The sequence below is a fragment of the Ahaetulla prasina genome, chromosome 4 (assembly GCF_028640845.1).
Source record: "Ahaetulla prasina isolate Xishuangbanna chromosome 4, ASM2864084v1, whole genome shotgun sequence".
Lineage (NCBI taxonomy): Eukaryota > Metazoa > Chordata > Lepidosauria > Squamata > Colubridae > Ahaetulla > Ahaetulla prasina.
In genome coordinates this window covers 20530437-20546387 of record NC_080542.1, presented here as the reverse complement: position 1 = coordinate 20546387, position 15951 = coordinate 20530437, and the positions used below count along the sequence as shown (strand labels likewise).

Sequence of the window (15951 nt, the reverse complement as noted above, 5' to 3'; positions counted from 1 at the left end):
AAGACACTCATCTCCAGAACAAAATGCTTAGCTGATGAACAACACCTAAAACCCGAACTAGACACTCTCACTAACGTACTAACATCCAATGGATTCCAAACAAATAAGATTACCAAGCTAATCCAAAAAGAACCCCCCACTAAAATCCAAGACAGAGAACAAGAAAACGGCACAGCCCTCCTCCCATATATAAAAGGCACCACAGACAGAATCAGCAAGATCCTCCACAAACACAACATCAAGACAGCTTTCTGCACAAACAGAAAAATATCCACCATCCTAAGAAACCCCAAAGACAAAATTGAGTTAGAAAATCAAGGAGTATATGAAATCCCATGCACCGCCTGCCCCACCACATACATTGGACAAACCAACAGAAGAATAAGTGCACGCATTGAAGAACACAAGAACTCATTCAAAAAAGAGGAACCAACTTCTTCCCTGGTCCAACACTTTAAAGTCACAGGACATGATATTGACTTTAAAAAGACCAGAACTATTGCCAAAACTGAACACTTTAACAACAGAATAATCAGAGAAGCCATTGAGATAGAAAAACGCCCACGCAGCATGAACAAACGAGATGACACCTCCCGCCTACCAGCCATTTGGAAACCCGCCCTTATTGACAAACGAGTCCCTAACACGAGGAATGACACCAGACCCACACTCACGAGGTCCACACAGGATGTCATCACCGCACATCCACCCAGAAAGCAGACCCAAACCCACACTGATCATGAAGCACGACCAAGGACCAGAAGCCAGACCGCAGCTGCAACATTAGCCATTTCAAACCCCTCCAATCCATTCATGCAGCAGACTGACACCCACTATGAAGATGTAGCACGACCACAAAGCCAAACAACAGCTATGCAGCTCACCAGCTCAAATCCCCCTGCAGCACAGACTAGACTGAGCACAACCAAGCCCCCACCAACACAGGACACACCCCCAGCCAATCAGAGCACAGAAAAAACCCCATCCAATCAGAGCACAGCCAAGCTCCCACCCAATCAGTTCAAACCCCCACTAGCAGTTAAAAGGAAGAAACAGCTGCGATCACACATTGCTCCCAGAAGCACGAAGCTGAAGCCTGAAGATGACGAATGAGACTTCGTCGAAACGTCGCCAAGACACTTCCAATTTTACACGGGAGAAAACCCGAACAACCAAAGACCTATATACAAACACCCGTGAAAACCTCAGAAAACATATATATATATATATATAATTATTATTATTATATTATTATTATTATTATTTACATTTATATCCCGCCCTTCTCCAAAGACTCAGGGCGGCTTACACTATGTTAAGCAATAGTCTTCATCCTATTTGTATATTATATATTATATATTATATATTATATATATATTATATATATATATGGCAAATATATATGCCAAACATAATACCTTTTGTAATGCAAATAGACCTGGTAGGTGGTTAGCATACATTTTAAGGAAAAAACAAAAACAATGCACTATAGAAAAAATAGAATATAAAGGTAAAGAGAGATATCAACAGGATAAAATTAAAAAAGCTTTCTTAGAATACTTCACAAATTTATACGCTAAAGATAATATATTGAATATGGATATTGATAATTATTTGAAAGATTATAAAGTTAAAAGCTTAACTTTAGAACAAAGGGAAGAATTGAATCGGCCTATAACTTCTGAAGAAATTATTTTGGTAATTAAACAATTAAAAATGGGGAAAACTCCTGGTACGGATGGGCTTACAGCAAGTTATTATAGGAATTTACAGGATGAGATGTTGAGTCCACTTAAGGAATTATTTAATCAGATACAATTAGGAGGGGGAATTCCCCCTTCATGGAGAACTTCTTTTATTTCATTGATACCAAAAGAGGAACAGGATTGTTCAAAACCTGGGAATTATAGGCCAATTTCACTTTTAAATAATGATTATAAGATTTTTGTTAAAATAATAGCAAATAGATTTATGTTAGTTTTACAATGAAGAATTCATACTGATCAATCTGGATTTATAAAAGGGAGACAGATGAGGAATAATGTTAGGCAGATTGTAAATTTATTGGAATATTTAGAAAAGAAAAATGTTATTCCAGCAGCATTTATTTTTTTGGATGCAGAGAAAGCTTTTGATCCATTGCATTGGGATTTTTTATTTAAATTAATAGATAAAATGCAATTTGGAGATGGTTTTGTAAGAATAATTAGAGCGATTTATGGAGAGCAAACAGCCCAGATAATAATTAATGGTAATTTAACAGAAGCTTTTAAGATTGCGAAAGGAACAAGACAGGGATGTCCTTTATCACCATTATTGTTTATTTTAACTCTGGAGCCATTATTGGATAAAATACAAGAATCAAAGGAGACAGAAGGAATTTAGACGTTAGTTAGACAACATGAATATAAACTGAGAGCTTTCGCAGATGACTTGGTAATTATTTCAACAAATCCTATAAATTCAAGTGTTTCTCTGTTGGAAATAATTGATAGATATGGAAAGGTTTTAGGGTTTAAGGTAAATCAGAATAAAACAAAAGTGATAATAAAAAATATGACCAGACAACAGAAAGAAAAATTAGAGGAAATAACAGGATTTGAAATTGTAAAAAAGGTTAAATATTTAGGGGTTTATATTACGCCATCAAATGTGAAATTGTACAAGAATAATTATGAGGTGTTATGGCAAAAAGATCAGAAGGAGTTGATTGTTTGGAAAAAATTGGAATTATCGCTGCTAGGGAGAATAGCTGCTATCAAAATGAATGTTTTACCTAGATTTTTATTCCTTTTTCAGATGATACCAATAATTAAGAAAGATAAAAATTTGGAGGAATGGCAGACTGGAATTAATAAATTTATATGGGAAGGTAAAAAAGCGAGGGTTAAAATGAAAATAATTCAAGATTCACGGGAAAGGGGAGGCTTAAAAATGCCCAATTTTAAATTATACTATGAAGCAGCTGCTCTCTCAGCAATAAGTGGTTTAATCTAACGGAGGAAAGAATCCTGAATATAGAAGGTTATGATTTACTATATGGTTGGCATGCATATTTAATTTATGATAAAAAAGTGGATAAGGCTTTTAAAAATCATGTGTTAAGAACTGCTCTCTTGCGTGTCTGGAAAAAATACTCTTATTAACTAAATTATAAGGTTCCTATGTGGGCAAGTCCCAGACATACAATAGAGAATATAAATATAGAACATAATCAGGAAATGATTACTTATAAAGATCTTTTGTATACTGAAAGAGGTAGTTTGCAGTTAAAATCTTTGCACGTATTAAAAGAAGGGAAAAATTATACTTGGTTTCAATATGGACAACTACGTGCTAGATGGAAGAAAGATCAGAAAATTGGTATAGTGCAGAATGAGGAAAATTTGGAAAAGCAAATTAGAAATCAGTCTCAGGAGCATATAAAGAGATTGTATAATGTGTTACTTGAAATAGATTCTGAAAGGGATTTGGTAAAAGACTGCATGATAAAGTGGGCACAAAACTTTCAGGAGCCAATATTATTGGAAACTTGGGAAAGAATTTGGGTTAGAAATGTTAAATTTACGCAGGCACAGAATTTAAGGGAAAATTTTTATAAAATGTTTTATAGATGGCATTTGGATCCTAAGAAATTATTGTGTATGTATCCAGATATGCAGGCAAAATGTTGGAGATGTAATTGTGATGATGCTACATATTTTCATATTTGATGGACTTGCAGGAATATTAAGGCTTTTTGGATAAGAATTTGGTGGATTCTACAAAATGTTTTGAAAAAGAAGAGAAAGTTCCTGCCGCAATTTTTTTTACTGGGAATTATCACGGACTGTACAGTAATTGAGACTAAATTGATTTTAAATCTAATAACAGCGGCAAGATTACTGATAGGACAGTATTGGAAGAAAAAAGAATTACCTACAATAGAAGAATGGATATTGAAAGTTGCCAATTTGGCTGAGATGGCAAAAATCTCAGCCTTTTTGAAAGACAATACGCAAGAAAGATACTTAAATGAATGGAAAAAATGGATTGACTATATCCAAAATAGATATCAGACTAAGAGATATCAGATTGCCTTTGAATGATTAGGATGTATTATTTTTGATTGCATTGGGGGAGGTTAGGATTTGATGAGAAATGTAGGAGTATAACTGAGTTAGGAGGGAAAATTTTTAGTATATGCTTGTTTTATTTTTAACTATACCTTGTCTTTGTTCTGGGAAGTCGGGGGTTGGGGGGTTGAAGGGAGGAGGGGCAAAGGGGAGGGGAAGGGGGAAGCTTTTTCTGTAAAAACTTTTTCAATAAAAAAAAAACTGACTGCCAATGAATCTACCAATACATCATTCCTATAGTCTTCCTTGACAAGTCAGAAGTCAAGCAGAAATATTAGTTATCTTGCTTTTAGTCTTACAACTTCAAAAAAAAAAAAGAGATACCTTGCTATCCTACCCAACAATAGACAAACATAGGATTCCCCAAGTATGGGATTCCCCCTTCATAATAAGTTGCGGTTTGGTTTAGCCAGATTAGGCCACAGTGATTGGGCTTGCAAAACATGTTAAGCCATAAACCAGGACCTCAGCACTACCATGCTTTGAGCAGAGATCAAGAATCATCCTCCAAAAGTGGACAGTGAGAGGATTCAGTTTGGTGGCAGGTATCAAAGGTTTTGAGGAGTGAAATCTCTTCTCCACAACTTCTCAAGAAATAAAAATTTAAAAAAGAGTTTTCCAACACTTGACCATTGTTTCACAGCTACTAAAGAGTTGGGCCACAAGTACCAGGGGTGAAATGCTACTGGTTCACATCGGTTCGGGTGAAACGGTAGCAACAGCAGTTTGGAGAACGGTGGCAGTGTGAGGCTCCGCTCACCCACCCACCTAGATGTTGTTACTTCCAGGAAGTAACCTGTTTTTACCCTCTGTGCATGCGCAAAAGGCTTTGCGCATGCACAGAGGATCCAAAATTGAATGTGATGCACACGCATCGTGCGCACTTCCAAACCAGTAGGGAAGGTAAGTAGATTTCACCCCTGCCCTTGAACCGTATTTTTTTATATATATTTCTGCCATATAACAAATGTTAGTTTGGCAGAAATACGTAAAAAAAAATACGGTTTTTGTTTGAACCTGGATTCATATCTTGCTATACCAAACTTATTTGGTTTTGGCTCAGCATTATCTGTCCCATTTAGTTCCTCAGAAACCGAAATAACTTCACCTATCCTATGCACTTTCACTCCTGAATCATCTCTGTTCTGGGTTTCCCAACCTTGGCAATTTTAAGAAGAATGGACTTCAAATCCCAGAATTCTCCAGCCAGTGTGTCTGGTCCAGGGGTGGTATTCACTTACTTTCGCTACCAGTTAGCAATGTGAGCGCACACGCCACCTCCGCACATGCGCAGGACATCACATGATAATGTCCGGGCAGGTGGGTGGAGCTTCCCGCAGCCACTGTTACCGGTTCACTTGAACCGGATAGAACCAGCTGAATACCATCACTGGTCTGGTGCTTTAAAGAAGGTCTTGAGCTTCCAAAATTCTTAGACTAGTGGTCTGCAAATTTGGCTCCTTTAAGACTTGTGGACTTCAACTCCCAGCAAAGCTGGCTGAGGAACTCTGGGAGTTGAAGTCCACAAGTCTTAAAAGAGCCAAGTTTGCGGATCCCTGTCTTAGACCAACTTTCCCCAACCTGATGTTCTCCAGTTGATGTTGATTTAGAAGTTGATGTTCTCAACTTCTAAAATGTTTGATCAGCAATGGCAAAATCCTTACAGATCATCAGGTTGTTCAATATTGTCTTGAACCCTTTGAAGAAGCTCCTAAAGTTGTCTAGATTTTGCCCAGGGCGGTATGCCCAGCCTCTCTTTGTAGACAAGAAGTGCTCAAAGTTTCATGTTTAATAAAATCAGATCTTGACAAGATGACAGTGACTAGAGGTGCCATTACAAATTCCCACACGTCCTTATTTGAAGTCCACCTAGAGCAGTTTTTTCAACCTTGGCAACTTCCAAATATGTGACTTCAAGTTCCAGAAAGTTCTTCAATGGCCATGTTGGCTGAATAATTCTGGGATCTGCAGTCCACAACCAGCGTGGCCAATGATGAGAATTCTGGGAGTTGAAGTCCATGCATCTGGAAATGGTCAAGACTGGAAAATATTGATCTAGAATCACTGTCTCCACCCCATTTCCCTGCATACCCCAATGGCATAGCGAGTTATCCCTTTTTTGTTGGCAGCTTCTGTTGCCTCTTTAAATGTGGTTGTTCTGTCATTGGAGATGCCATCCGTCAGGACAATGAGCAGCTTCTTGCTGTGAGGGCGCATGCCACGATTTGCTGTGAAGACATTCTCTCTGTGAAGAGAACCACAACTGAGTGTGTCTATAAGGCACATAGGAGATTTTTCCCTCCCTCCCACCTTCCCTTCTCTCACTCACACCACATGGACAATAGCAGATGGAGTGTAGGTTTCTCCCCTGAAACGCTTGAAGTTGTGGATAAGTTCTTTAATCTTCTCTCTAGTGTTGTTATAGGTCGCGAAATCAAAAACAAGTGTGTATATAGAAGAGTACTGAACCACAGCAAACTGGGGACGGAAAGAGAAAAAAGATGTTTGTGTGTATGTGTGTGTAATACATACATACCCATACATATACTGTAAACCAGTGGTAGTCAACCTGGTCCCTACCGCCCACTAGTGGGAGTTCCAGCTTTCATGGTGGGAGGTAGGGTTTTGTCCAATACTGAAGCACTTTCCTTTTTTAAAAAATCTAATTGACTTTTTAAAACATTTTCATAGCATTATTTAAAAACATTTTCATTAGGTTTTCATAATTTATGCTTCTATGTATGCAAAGTATAAATAAAAAGATAGATTTAACTACAGTAAGTTGTTTTATAAAGATTTATTCTGCCAAACTTAACGAAAGTCCTACATAAAGTATTTGGTAAGTAATTATTATTATATGCTTTAACTTGCTGTAACTCTGCTTTATAAATTTTAAAAAGTAAAGTTACTTCCTACTTTATAAATCACCATTACTGTGGAACCGGTGGGCGGTTAGAAAATTTTACTACTATCAGAGATACAAAAGTGGGCGGTAGGTATAAAAAGGTTGACTACCCCTATACATACACAGTATATATAAATATTTTTAACCAGTGGTGAAATTCAATTTTTTTACTACTGGTTCTGTGGGCGTGGCTTGGTGGGTGTGGCACAGGAAGGATATTGCAAAATCTCCATTCCCACCCCACTCTGGGGCCAACCAGAGGTGGTATTTGCTGGTTCTCTGAACTACTCAAAATTTCCACTACCGGTTCTCCAAACTGCTCAAAATGTCCGCTACCAGTTCTCCAGAACCTGTCGGAAACCTGCTGGAATTCACCCCTGCTTTTAACATTATGTAAGACAGGAAAGAAACAAGAATGCTAGATAACCAAGAGGCGTGGTGGCACAGTGGTCAGAATGCAGTACTGCAGGCTACTTCTGCTGACTGCTGGCTGACTGCAATTTGGCAGTTTGAATCTCGCCAGGCTCAAGGTTGATTCAGCCTTCCATCCTTACGAGGTTGGTAAAATGAGGACCCAGATTGTTGGGGGCAATATGTTGACTCTGTAAACCACTTAGAGAGGGCTGTAAAAGCACTGCGAAGCGGTATATAAGTCTAAGGGCTATTGCTATCGCTAACCACCAAAAGCAGACACATCTCAAAATGTAGTCATATTCCCCATCTATCCTCAGAGTTGTTAGAACTACAGCAACCATTATTTGCATCACGCATTCATTCTTTGAGATCCAATAAAAATCTGAATTATCTCTCTGTGAAATTCACATTAAAATTTTATCAGTGAGCTTAGTCCAGTGACAAATCAAGGAAGAATTTCCACTATTGAGTAATTGACTTAGCGGCCAAGACTAAAAATAAGTTCCCTTTTTGTTTAAATGTTGACTTAGCATCCCCTCCCCCCAAAAAAGGCTATTTAGTAACTTCCTGATACAATATTTTGTTCTCCTGTAGTTATTATGGGAGCTTCAGATCCATTATAATAGACTTTAGGGAAACTCTAGTAATTTTATCTTAATGATCCCTCCCCTTTCTTCCTGCAGCCTGCAATTCTTAAAAATATTACTACAGGTAGTCCTAAACTTACAACCACAACTGAGCCGAAAATTTATGTTGCTAAATGAAAGATTTATTAAGGGAGTTTTGCCCCATTTTATCACATTTCTTGCTACGTTTGTTAAGCGAATCACTGCAGTTCTTAAACTAGTAATGCAGTTGTTAAGTGAATCTGGTTTCCCCATTGACTTTGCTGATCAGAAAGTTGCCAAAGGGGTTTGCCTGATCCTGAGGCACCACAACCGTCATAAATGTGAGTCAATTGTCAAGCATCCGAATGTAAATCACATAACCACTGGGTTGCTGCAATGGTCACAAGTGTGAAAAATGGTCATAAGTCACTTTTTTTCAGTGCCATTGTAACTTCGAACAGTCAGTGAATGAAGTGTTGTAAGTCGAGGACTACCTGTAAATGGGAAAATCAGGTAGTCAATTATTCTCTAATCTACTAGATGGGTTGGACTAATCATTTCAAGAGATAATGCCAAATGTAAAAAGTCAATATGGAAAGTCACAGCAATAATAAGTAGCAAAGAATCAAAGTTGCTCTGCAGACTAGCTCCAACCCCATCCTCCAAATAGAAGGAGGAAAATAATAATAATAATAGAAGAAGAAGAAGAAGAAGAAGAAGAAGAAGAAGAAGAAGAAGAAGAAGAAGAAGAAGAGGAGGAGGAGGAGGAGGAGGAGGAGGAGGAGGAGGAGGAGGAGGAGGAGGAGGAGGAGGAGGAGGAGGAGGAGGAAGAAGAGGAAGAGGAAGAGGAGGAGAGGAAGAAGAAGAAGAGGAGGAGGAGAAGGAAAGAGGAAGAGGAGGAGGAGGGGGGGGGGGAGGAGATGGAGGAGGAGGGGAAGAAGAAGAAGAGTCTAACTTCCCTTCAGATTTGGGCTTAGAATGTAACCAGCCAATGTCAGGTAGAGCAGCTCTAAACCAAAACTTGCACAAAGCCAAGCTGTGGTTATTCCATAAAGGGGTTGAAATTATTAGTCCCGCATGCCCCGTATGCCCTCAAATCTTGCTCTCACCTGCACATCTGCCCCAGCCACCGAGTCCATCAGGTTCAGGAAAAAGTTCTTCATGATGCGGAGCTCAGGGTCTTTAATGCTCCCAGAATCATCATATAAAATCACAGCGTCCACACCAAAGATGCATTCTGAAGGGACAAGAAGGAAGAGAGATTGAATAAACCTTAGCATTACCTTAGCAAATTTCCAGACATTGGTGGGAAAATTTTCCTGGGTTTCCTATATTTAGCATATAAATTTAACAGATGGATGGAGAGAGAGGGAAGGAGGAGGAGGAGAAGGAAAGAGGAAGAGGAGGAGGAGGCGGGGGGAGGAGATGGAGGAGGAGGGGAAGAAGAAGAAGAGTCTAACTTCCCTTCAGATTTGGGCTTAGAATGTAACCAGCCAATGTCAGGTAGAGCAGCTCTAAACCAAAACTTGCACAAAGCCAAGCTGTGGTTATTCCATAAAGGGGTTGAAATTATTAGTCCCGCATGCCCCGTATGCCCTCAAATCTTGCTCTCACCTGCACATCTGCCCCAGCCACCGAGTCCATCAGGTTCAGGAAAAAGTTCTTCATGATGCGGAGCTCAGGGTCTTTAATGCTCCCAGAATCATCATATAAAATCACAGCGTCCACACCAAAGATGCATTCTGAAGGGACAAGAAGGAAGAGAGATTGAATAAACCTTAGCATTACCTTAGCAAATTTCCAGACATTGGTGGGAAAATTTTCCTGGGTTTCCTATATTTAGCATATAAATTTAACAGATGGATGGAGAGAGAGGGAAGGAGGGAGGGAGAGAGAGAGAAATAGATTAAAATGAGAGATCAGAGGAGAGATGAGAGAGTGAGTGGGGGGGGGGAATAGATGATAGCAGATAGATGATAGATAGACGATAGAAGATAGATAATAGATAATAGATAGATGATAGAAGATAGATAGATAAGATAGATGCTAGCAGATAGTTAGATGATAGAAGATAGATGATAGATAGATAGATAGATAGATAGATAGATAGATAGATAGATAGATAGATAGATAGATAGATAGATAGATAGGCAGGCAACCAGACAGACAAACAAACAAACATTCTTCATTCATTACAAAGAAAATTGATCTCTCTGCTTGGTAGCAGAATCCAAGGGAAATTTCTTTTTTTTTTAACCCCTTTTTCCGTATAATTATAGGTAGTCCTCAGCTTACGACCACTAGTCCAAAGTTTATGTTGCTAAATGGAGACTTATTTTATGATGTTTCTTGACACATTTGTTAAGTGAATCGCTGCAGTTGTTAAATTAGTAATACCGTTGTTAAGTGAATTTGGCTTTTCTCGTTCACTTTGCTTGTCAGAAGGTCGCAAAAGGGGATCATGTGACATCGGGACACTGCAACTGTCATAAATATGAACCAGTTGTCAAGCAGCTGAATGTAAATCACATGTCCAACTGTGAGAATTGTAAAAACGGTTGTAAGTCACTTTTTTCAATGCCATTGTAACTTCGAACAGTCACTAAGTGAACTGTTGTAAGTCGAGGACCTGTACCTTTTCATACTTATGATTGTTGTGGCATCCCCATGATCAAAATTCAGATACTTGGCAATTTCTCTCTGGAACATCATCCCCCCCCTCCCGCCCAGAGATTAGAACGGCCCCCACTCTAATTCTCTTCCAGAAGGCGCTGAAGACCTGGTTCTGCCAGCGAGCCTGGGGACCCCAGAGCAAAATGGAGCCTTTTAAATGGCTTGTGTGATCGGTTGTCACTGGGGTGGGGGTGAGGGGTGATTTTATTATATTAATTTATTATATGACTCTTCTTTTATTAGTTTTATTGTTTTTATATGAGGTTTTATATTCTGTAAACTGCCTTGAGTCTCCATGTGCAAATAGGAAGCAATATAAATTCCATAGAGAGACAGACAGACAGACAGACTCATATTTAGGTCGGTTGCAATATCCTGGGGTCATGTGATCCCCCTTTGCGACCTTCTGATAAGCAAAGTCAATGGGGAAGCCAAAGTCACTTAACAACCAAGTTACTAACTTAATAGAATAGAATAGAATTTTTTTATTGGCCAAGTGTGATTGGACACACAAGGAATTTGTCTTGGTGCATATGCTCTCAGTGTACATAAAAGAAAAGATGCGTTCATCAAGGTACAACATTTACAACACAATTGATGGTCAATATATCAATATAAATCATAAGGATTGCCAGCAACAAGTTATAGTCATACAGTCATAAGTGGAAAGAGATTGGTGATGGGAACTATGAGACGATTAATAGTAGTGCAGATTCAGTAAATAGTCTGACAGTGTTGATGGAATTATTTGTTTAGCAGAGTGATGGCCTTCGGGAAAAAACTGTTCTTGTGTCTAATTGTTCTGGTGTGCAGTGCTCTATAGCGTCGTTTTGAGGGTAGGAGTTGAAACAGTTTATGTCCAGGATGCGAGTGATCTGCAAATATTTTCACAGCCCTCTTCTTGATTCGTGCAGTATACAGGTCCTCAATGGAAGGAACAATGGAAGGAACAATGGAGGGAACAATGGAAGGAACAATCGCAGTGATTCACTTGACAACAGCAGCAAGAAAGTTTGCAAATGGGGCAAAACTGACTTAATAACTCTCGCTTAGCAACCGAAATTTTGGACTCAATTTTGTCATGATTACTTGTACATCCCAACCTGGTTTCTTATCATGGCTGGCTTGACCAGGAAGCAGGTTGAGATAGATACCAATGGCAATAAATTGTGGGTGTCCCAAGAGATCACCAATAATTATTTAATGTTCTATCACTGTCATTTTTACTGTCAAGGAGAAGCATAATTCCTTGCAGAACATTTTGCCTTGGCTAGCTTCTGAGAGAGATGGGTACCATTTTTATCCTTTCTCAAGTAGCAAAGATCTTGGCACAATCAAGCTTTCAAATCTAAATGTGCAAATGTGAACTTCTCATCTAACCTTGGAAAGCTGGCTGGATCTCCTTCGCATTTCTATCGAGGCCATTCAGAATATAGCAGATGCCGTTCAGATAATCGAGTTGCCCACATCTTCGTTCCCAAGTGGGACCACAGGCCTGTGTGTAGGAAGAGCCAACACAAATAGCTCTTGAACAAATAGCTCTTGTAAACTTTGGCAGAGTCAACAAGAATTCTCCATTATACACCCAGAGCAGCTCAGTCTTTGTGAGCAATGGGCTGTCATCCTCTACAAACCGACATAGATTCTAGGATTCATACTAATATTTTTACTGTGCTTAGATTTTTAAAAAAATCTATTTGAACTTACCATTATCTTGGATTCAGATGCTTCATCAGCAGCCAACGAAAGACCTAAAGATATTCTAGGAACAACCTTGGCATCTGAAAAGACAGAGCAGGGGGTTGGACTAGAAGACCTCCAAAGTCCCTTCCAACTCTGTCATTCTGTTTTTGTCTCTTTGTCTCAGACTTACCACTTTCAAACACACACATTGAACCAAGGTAGCCTTTTTAAAAAATAAACAATATCTCATAATGGATTTGGTTGGTCTTATTTGTGGCTCAAATGCATTCTGCAACTTTGCCTGGCTAAGAGATTTTGGAAGGGATGCGTGGAGTAGAAGCAAGGACCCACACCCTCATGTGCACTGTTGTGCATTACTGTCAGGAACTGCTCAGATCAAACGCTGATGACTAAGAATGAACTTTTAAAAAATGTCTTTACTATTATATTTCTAATCAGTCCGATATGTTCTGCAAGTTGATTGCAAAGGTAGCAAAAATATATATAGAAAAAATAAAAACAGAAATAATAAAGTGTGGTTAATTAATAGCCCAGGGAAGAATCATAATAACCATTGTGTCCCACTTCCTGTGAGAACATCTAGTCTTTCATAGATTTTGAAATTTATTCCCACCATAAGATCATATTACAATAATTCCCTGTCTTCAGAGGAGACTGAGAAAATTAGACTTGGAGCCCTAAGAAAATACAGATAGTCCTCGAAATACAACAGTTCATTTAGTGACTGTTACCATGGCACTGAAAATAGTGAGACAGTTTTTCACACTTATGACCATTGCAGCATCCCCATGGTCATGTGATTTACATTCAGGTGCTTGACAACTGACTCATATTTATGACAGTTGTAGTGTTCAAGAGTCATTTTGTGACCTTCTGACAAGCAAAGTCAATAGGAAACCCAGATTCATTTAACAACCATGTTATTAATTTAAGAACAGCAGTGATTCACTTAACAAATATGGCAAGAAAAGTTGTAAAATGGGACCAATTCACTTAACAAATTTTTCACGTAACAACATACATGATAGGCTCAGTTGAGATTGTAAATTGAGAACTACCTGTAATCTCATAAAATATAATCCTTTAGATTACAGTTGGACTGGATTCCAAATCGTAATAATTCATGTTTTTTTTTAATCATGGTTTGTTGACAAATCACTATTAACTGAGTTCACGGACCTGGTAATCTATAATATCCAAACTAAAATAGCTAAGTTCATGTAACATGATAACGAAAAATCAAACTATATTACGGTTTAGGGATTTATGTGAACCCAGTAACATGTAAAACCAGTTCAAGCTTTCAATGCCAGTGAACTTTAAGAAATTCTCTTTTCATAAAATAAAATGAAAAAAAAATCCATATATGGGAGAGTCACAGATGTATTTCAGCTTGCACTTACTGCTGAGGACAATTGGTTGACACCTCTGTGTATCGTATGAGCATTGGAAAAGAGAACCTGTCCGGTTGCCAGCAAAGGGAGCGCTCACTACCAACCTGAAGGGAAGTTAAATAGTATTTTAGAATTAATATTTAAATATATTTTAGAATTAATAGTTGAGACATGTAGATCACTTCAAAAAAACTGAGATCCATGTTCTTAACTTAATCAGCTCCATCCTCACCAGGAGTTGCCATTGGATTTTGTCTGGACGACGCGATAGCCAAATTGGTCAGTTTTCTCCCCGAGGAAAATCACAGGAGCCTCAAAATCGATGAGATTGAAAGCTGAAAAGCATGGAAGGCCTGCAACAGAGGAAGGCAGCATAGAATCAATCAGGATAGAAGCACATCTGTGGTTTTTTTTCTTCAAAAAGGGGCTGATGACAGTAATGGAGGTAAGATAGTGAATTATTCATATGCAGATGAATAATTCTGTGTACAACCACGATTGGGTCGGAACTTCAGTCACAAGGCGGTCATTAAATAAGTCATGCCTGATCTTACAACCTCTTTCGCCGCAATCGGTAAGAAAATCACTGTGGTTGTTAAGTGAATCCATTGACTTTGCTTGAAGGAAGTCAGCTGGGAAGGTCACAAATGGAGATCATGATAATGCAAGCATCATAAATATATGCCAGGAGAACTAAGGAAAAAATTTCCTGACAGTTAGAACAATTAATCACTGCAATGATTTGCCTCCAGAAGTTGTGAATGCTCCAACATTGGAGGCTTTTAAGATTTTACAACTTTTCTTGCCACGTTTGTTAAGTGGATCACTGCAGTTGTTAAATTAACAACACAGTTGTTAAGTGAATCTGGCTTCCCCATTGACTTCACTTGTCAGAAGGTCGCAAAAGCGGGTCATGTGACTCCAGGACACTGCAATCGTCATAAATGTGAGTCAATTGCCGTGTGTCTGAATTCTGATCACGTGATCATGGAGATGCTGCAATGGTCGTAAGTGTGAAAAATGGCCATAAGTCCCTTTTTTTCAGTGCCGTTGTAACAGTCATTAAGTGAAATATTGTAAATCAAGGACTACCTGAACCAGAAAGCTGTAATACAGGTAATCCTCAACTTACAACAATTATTTTAGTGAGTGTTTGAAGTTCCAATGGCACTGAAAAAAAGGGACTTATGACTGTTGCTCACACTTATGACCATTGCAGCATCCCCATGGTCACTTGATCCAAATTTGGATGCTAGGCAACTGGCATACATTTATGACGGTTACAGTGTCCCGGGGTCATGTGAACCCTTTTTGCGACCTTCTGACAAGCAAAGTCAACAGGGAAGCCAGATTCACTTAACAACCGGGTTACTAACTTAACAACTGCAATGATTCACTTAACTCTGGCAAGAAAGGTAGTAAAATGGCGCAAAACTCACTTTTTAGCAACTGTCTTGCTTAGAAACTTTGGCCTAAATTGTGGTCATAAGTTGAGGACTACCTGTATATCCGTGTGGGGAAAGATTACCTATTTTGTCCCAAAGGGGCTTTTTCAAAGGCAACTGGACTTTCTTTGAAGACGTTTTGCTTCCCATCCAAGTAGCTTCTTCAGCTCTCAGAGAAGCTTCTTCAGCTCTTGGATGAGAAGCAAAACGTCTTTAAAGAAAAGCCAGAAAGTCCAGCTGCCTCTTGAAAAAGCAACCATGGGACAACCATGACCCGGATGACGGAGAATCTTCATAGACAATTATCTATTTTGCTTACTCTGTATCGGTCATTGAATGCTAACCTCTCGTGCTCTACTGAACCCAGCTTCAGCTGCTCCTCTGACTCAAATCTGTGGCCACACCAGAGAGCCAGTCAGCCCATAAACCAGCACAAGGAATTGCCAAACAAAGGAAATAACCTTTACTCCAACTCCGTGAGTTATAACATGAAAAGATAATTCACTAATGTTGAATAATAATTATTTCCTTCCTTTGGCAACTTCCATGCAATGAGATTTTGTGGTATGTCATGGTGATGAGGTCACTAACATTTTGAGTGTCTTTGAAGTGGAAAATACAAACATCAAGGTGACACAGCTAAATGCGATTTGTAAAACAAGGAGGAGCTTACTTATTGTGCCTGCTTTTGGG

At 38.9% G+C, this 15951-nt stretch overlaps 1 protein-coding gene across 2 annotated transcripts in view; it reads right to left on the bottom strand.

The window, feature by feature from the left end:
• LOC131197286 (integrin alpha-X-like) overlaps positions 1-15951 on the bottom strand; it is a 75505-nt gene that overhangs the window by 52866 nt on the left and 6688 nt on the right. Inside the window, exons 2-8 of one of the 2 annotated variants that reach the window (XM_058181155.1) lie at positions 14046-14166; positions 13823-13917; positions 12423-12496; positions 12096-12210; positions 9657-9784; positions 6445-6593; positions 6207-6360 (exon numbers count right to left, since the gene is read on the bottom strand). In XM_058181155.1, the coding sequence (XP_058037138.1) occupies positions 6207-6360; positions 6445-6593; positions 9657-9784; positions 12096-12210; positions 12423-12496; positions 13823-13917; positions 14046-14166 (836 nt within the window). Of the gene's footprint in view, positions 1-6206; positions 6361-6444; positions 6594-9151; positions 9276-9656; positions 9785-12095; positions 12211-12422; positions 12497-13822; positions 13918-14045; positions 14167-15951 lie in introns of those variants that run through there. The other variant, XM_058181154.1, reaches the window with a different exon arrangement.